The sequence below is a fragment of the Xiphias gladius genome, chromosome 3, assembly GCF_016859285.1.
Source record: "Xiphias gladius isolate SHS-SW01 ecotype Sanya breed wild chromosome 3, ASM1685928v1, whole genome shotgun sequence".
Taxonomy (NCBI): domain Eukaryota; kingdom Metazoa; phylum Chordata; class Actinopteri; order Istiophoriformes; family Xiphiidae; genus Xiphias; species Xiphias gladius.
This window is the reverse complement of record NC_053402.1, coordinates 11,998,303-12,003,898: the sequence shown is the minus strand read 5'-3', so window position 1 is coordinate 12,003,898 and position 5,596 is coordinate 11,998,303. Positions and strand designations below refer to the sequence as shown.

General features: G+C 44.1%; 1 protein-coding gene across 1 annotated transcript; it reads left to right on the top strand.

The window, feature by feature from the left end:
• Positions 1-820: 820 nt before the first annotated feature.
• Positions 821-4,853, top strand: tob1a (transducer of ERBB2, 1a). Its single transcript, XM_040121404.1, has 2 exons — positions 821-1,103; positions 2,668-4,853. Exon 2 carries the CDS (start codon positions 2,883-2,885, stop codon positions 3,900-3,902), a length of 1,020 nt encoding a protein of 339 aa, XP_039977338.1. The 5' UTR covers positions 821-1,103; positions 2,668-2,882; the 3' UTR covers positions 3,903-4,853.
• The last annotated feature ends 743 nt before the right edge of the window (positions 4,854-5,596 follow it).

The window sequence follows — 5,596 nt, the reverse complement described above, 5'->3', positions numbered from 1 at the left end:
TACATCAGCACCTTGGATACGGACACACCATTCACCGAAGGGCTCCTGCCCCGTTTTAGACCAATCAGCGCATGTGTTTTCTAGATGGCGTTCGGCACCACCCACACGGCTGCCAGCTGTATTGTTCCGCTGTAGGGAATCTCCTCTCAGGCAATATACATTCATCAAAGCTCCTGCAGTTTTTCTGGGCAGGTCACGAAAATACTAAGGTCCTACATGAATAATCAGCGACAAAAGGGACAGGAATGAGATTATAATCGCGTAAATGACCCCTTTTTAGTGCTAAGCTGCGTGGTATGAACACGGCACAGGCATTGGAAGACCAGTGAGTCGTTTACAGTGCTTCAGTGTATCAACTGATAGCACCGCGTCTCTAATATAGTCTGATAATGATGGTTAGACCAGCGTATGTGTTCCTGGAGAACGGGATAACAGTTTAGTCAGTAAAACATCTATAATCGAACATTCTCACATCGATATGAGTATTTTTTTTCAAGACAACTCAAACAAAGGCAGGATATTTCTTTGTATAATACCGTTTCTGTCTTAACAATAATCACTCCTGCCTTTTGCTGTCAGCACAGACTCGGTTATCTCTGACGCAAGCGCTCATCACAGGCGTCTCTCCCATTCCACAGAATCATATGTCTCTGATTGACACCGCAGACCGGCCAATGAGAGCGCGGCTCGGGCTCCACGTCCAGGGCGGGACTCGCGCTTCGGACCAATCGGAGCAGCTCGTATTGTTTTGACCTCTGAAACCGCATCACCGCCTACCTCGTGCCCATGGCGGAGGAAGGCTATAAATAAAGGCAACCCTGTATCAGAAGGGGGACGAAGTTGCAAAACTCCCGAGTAGGAGGGAGCTACTCTGCAAGCCTGCTGAAAGAGGAAAAAAAAAAAAAAAACGCTAAATAACCCGAAAAAACTGAAACCGAAGCAAACCGTAAACGCCAATCCTCCGAAATCTATATGTACTGGAATACTTTTTTGTATTGTTGATAATATATTCTATGTGAAGAAAGTATTTATACTTTTTTTCTATTTGCACTAACTAACGGTACTTCAGAACTACTGAGAATCTTTATTTTTTACAAAAAAAAGTAAGTATTGTCAGCTGACTCGCTTCTTTTATTTGTGATACATGTAATATTATTGCTTTCTGTTTGCTTGCTGTCGTACTGTAGCTCTATTCATACTTACTAAGCTGATTTGCTGCGTCAGTCTACTAAGTTAGGGAGGGGTGTGCGTGTGTGTGCGAGAGAGAGAGCGTCTATGTGTATGCAGGCGCGTGCGTGTGATAAAAGTGTGTAGCGTCTTTTTTTTTTTTTTTTTTTCCTTATCTGAGTTGAAAAAAATAATGGCAGGAATATTCCCACCGAGACGCGAAGTACGTCTGCTGTGCTCGTGAATTTGCAGTGTAAGCCTACCGCATCGTACTCTAATCTATCTCTTTAATTCCCACTGGTCGCCAGCGCGGTCTGCTATCGCCATTACAGTCCTGCGGTTTCGGTGAAATATTCCTCTTAACTTTGTAAACCCGATGCGGGGAATCGAGACCTGTAGCCATTTCGCAACTGTCAGGAGTCCCTCTATAGGCTACTGTTGCCGAGGGCAGCTTCATGAGGGAGGTGATAAATGTTGCAGTTTTTTTCCTGTGCAGCCCCCCCCCCCCCCCCAAACCAACCCCCACCCTCCTTTTACGATGGAAAAAAATAATCAAGTTTTAGGTTTTTTTTGAAAAGAGCCTCGACAAGTTCACTCTCTGTGTCCGTCAGTTCTGCTCTTCTAAATGGCGAGGGGTCACTGCAGCAGAGCCTGTTCCTCTGAATTTGGTTTCCCTAGCATGTGACATCTCCATTTTATGTTTTAACGTCCAAGTATTTCCCCTTCTCTGTGCTAAATTGCCAAACATATGGGTGTAGCCACAGCGGGCTAAGCCTTATTTCCATTGTTTTTTAGGCGGTCGGGCTAAGCGGCGGTGCCGTGCGCATATAACCATCCCCAGCGACACGATTGTCAGCTGTGAAATCCACCCTAAATCGTTTCCTCGCCAACTTATCTTTCTATTAGCCATTCCTGACAGGGCACTTCCTCCTTTTGGTTTAGCGTTTTCGTCGCTTAAAATGCAACAAGCTCGCATTAGTTTCTCCTGTGTCCTGCTGGATGGATGCTATCCAGTAGCCTATTATGTAACAGGATTCCCGAGCCGAAGTGCGAGGTTAACGTGTGCAGTGCCTACTTTTTTACCGATAAACAGTATATTGTATGCACAGCTCAGTGCCAGGTGAGCAAGAATTAAAGCTCGAACCCAGATCGGCTGGCTCTGTATTAATATTTCTTCGATAGCTGCACATTTCCTCATTTTGTGAATGTTACTGTGAGGCTCTCTCCTGGTTATCTGGCGTGTGACACTCAGTTCATGATATCTGAGCTCAGAGCAGTCAAAACTGCAACAAGCAGTGGTGCTTCAGACGGACGCCTAATGATTAAAGGACACTTGCTTGTATTCCTCTCAGAAAGTAGTTGTCTGAAGTGAAGCCAAAAAGATCGGATAACCGTTGTGAATGTTCAATTCATACTCATTCAGATTCATGAATTTTTGTAAACATTTTGAAATGAATGATTAAGAAGTTTTTTGTTTTTTTTCTCTACCAATTGTTGCAGGAAAAAAATTATCACACCCTGTGGAAGGACACCACTTCTACGAAACCAGCACTTTTGCTTTTGAACCTGTTTTATTCAAGTTCTGGTTGCTTTTGCCATCCTGCCTGGAGAGCAACTGTGTCGCCAACCACGGATAAACAAAGCAGACCCAGTGGACACAGTCAAGGTCAGACACACCTATTCTTCACGCACCTGGTAAACTTCAGCAGTTAGCTATGCAGCTTGAAATCCAAGTAGCTCTCAACTTTATCATCTCGTACCTGTATAACAAGCTGCCGAGGCGACGGGTCAACATTTTCGGCGAGGAGCTGGAGCGCCAGCTGAAGCAGAAATATGAGGGACACTGGTACCCTGACAAGCCATACAAGGGCTCAGGATTCAGATGCATTCACGTGGGGGAGAAGGTGGACCCTGTGGTGGAGAAGGCAGCCAAAGAGAGCGGGCTGGACATTGAGGATGTCCGCAACAACCTGCCCCAGGACCTCAGCGTGTGGATTGACCCCTTTGAGGTGTCCTATCAGATCGGGGAGAAAGGGCCTGTCAAAGTATTATATGTCGATGACAGCAATGAAAGTGGAGCTAGTAGTGGGGGGCTTGATCTGGACAAGGAAATCAAGAACAGTTTCAATCCTGATGCACAGGTCTTCATGCCCATCAACGAGCCTGTGAATGGCGCCTCTCCGGGCTCCAGCTCACCCTCTCCCCCTTTCGGCCACTCGGCGGCAGTCAGCCCCACCTTCATGCCCCGCTCCACACAGCCTTTAACCTTCACAACGGCCACCTTCGCCGCCACCAAGTTTGGCTCCACTAAGATGAAGAGCAGCGGACGCAACAACAATGGCGGCAGTAATGCTGCGAGCAAGGTGGCACGCACCTCCCCCACCAACCTGGGCCTGAATGTGAACAGTCTCCTGAAACAGAAAGCCATCTCCACCTCCATGCACTCTCTGTACGGGTTGGGCCTCGGAGCGCAGCAGCAGCACCAGAAGCCCTCAGCCCTGTCCCCCAATGCCAAGGAGTTTGTGTTCCCCAGCCTGCAGGGCCAGGGCAGCCAGAGTGCCCTCTTTCCCGGGGACAGCTCGCTCAGCCTCAGCCCGCTGCAGTATAGCAATGCCTTCGACATGTTTGCGGCCTATGGTGGCCTTAACGACAAGTCCCTTATGGATGGCTTGAATTTCAGCTTGAACAACATGCAGTATTCTAACCAGCAATTCCAGCCAGTTATGGCCAACTAGTACATTTAAAGGTACTACCTAAGCTACTACTTCACACAGAAACGACCAGAAATGTGATGGGGGGGAAACAAACACAAATGCACATTTTGAAAAATAAAAAAAAGTGTAAACAAGAACAGAATGTCAAGGATAAAAGGTAAAAGTGACTTGTCAACTGTAAGACCTGTGTTACGAGTCTAAGAGCATGAGCCCGAGGGTGAATTTCTTTGCCCCCTTGAGTTATACCTTTTCTTTTTTTTTTTTTTTTTTTCTTAAATGATGAAGCTTGTAGTACAAGATGTCCAAGCTTGGTTTTCCTAAACTTCAACATGCATCATTGTTATTTCTTTTGCCAACCAAGCACAAAATATTTTTTTTATGTGACTGTTTTAAGATATAAAAAAAGACAAAAAAAAAAAAACACCACCACAAGTCATGGCCTCTTTCAGTATTTAAACATAACTGGACACCGCCAATTTTTCAAGAAATTGGCATAAATAAGTGGGATTTCCTGGTCTTTTTTCTAATTGTATAATTTAATTTAGTACAGAGTTTGTAAAATATCAGAGTATCTATTGTTTCTACGACATGGTATTGCATTTATATCTTTTTACTACTCCAGTGATCTGTGATGGCTGCAGCAACTTTATGTTTTCTTTTTTTATTGAAATTATAAAATGAATCCATCTTTAAAAAAACATTGACTATTCTAAAGATTGTGTACAGAATATTCCGTAGTGGTGGGATTTAAGAATATTTGCTTTTTTGAAAAACATAAGAGTTGTATTTTCTGTTAAGAGTTTAAAGATTTTTGCTATATTATGGACAAAATGTAATCGTATATTAATTTTGTACCTACATTGTGCAATACTTGATAAAACAAACGGTATAACAAAGTATTCGGAGTCAGTGTCTTACATGTTAAGAGGGACTGATAGTTTATTAAGTTTGTATTAAAAAGCTTGAAAATAATTACACTTGTTCAGTTTGTCATTGGTTTTTGTGGTTGAGTTGGTTTGTACAGGTCTTAAAGGACGTTATGCAGAGTATTTTAGGGTTTTCGAACATGTCGAGGCAAATCCAGTATTCTGTCCCGAAGTCAGCAGAATCAGGTTTTTCCTACATACGCCCACTTCCATTTTAATTCACCTGCTTGGTGCATTGGTGTGTCCTTAGCAAACAGATTTGACAGTTCACCTACGCAAGGAATAAGGTTTTTTTTTTTTTTTTTTAGCTGAGAGAATGCAGGTTTCAGGTGTCACATTAGTGAATTGTATCAGGAACTAACGCTACATTAGATAATACATTACATACCGCGACACATTTCAGACCCTCTGCCAGTAACCCAGATATATTAGCACAGAAGCGTCACCACGACCCCTCAGCAACATTTGTTCGCACCATACAGGCTGTGTTGGTTAACAGGTGCCCTTGGGCCAAGTGTCATTACACATGGATAGTGTCAAGCCTGATGCCCTCCTGAGCTAAAGCCTGGCCTTCTGTGTATGCACGCGCCTGTTAGCTAACAGACTGCTAAACCGTCGAGCAAATTTCAGAGGCACGTCACGCAGGCAGAAACCCTGTCCTGCGGGTAGAAGCATTTATATGAGACCCCTGTCTGATGAAAGCACAGATCTGATACTGTACCCAGAAACTCTCATCAGGTTTAGTGGAGCATGTGAAAAACCAAAATTGGTTTTCAGTAACTGTCTCTG

Excerpts from the sequence above, each read along its gene's own strand:
- tob1a (XM_040121404.1), top strand. The coding sequence starts at position 2,883 with ATGCAGCTTGAAATCCAAGTAGCTCTCAACTTTATCATCTCGTACCTG.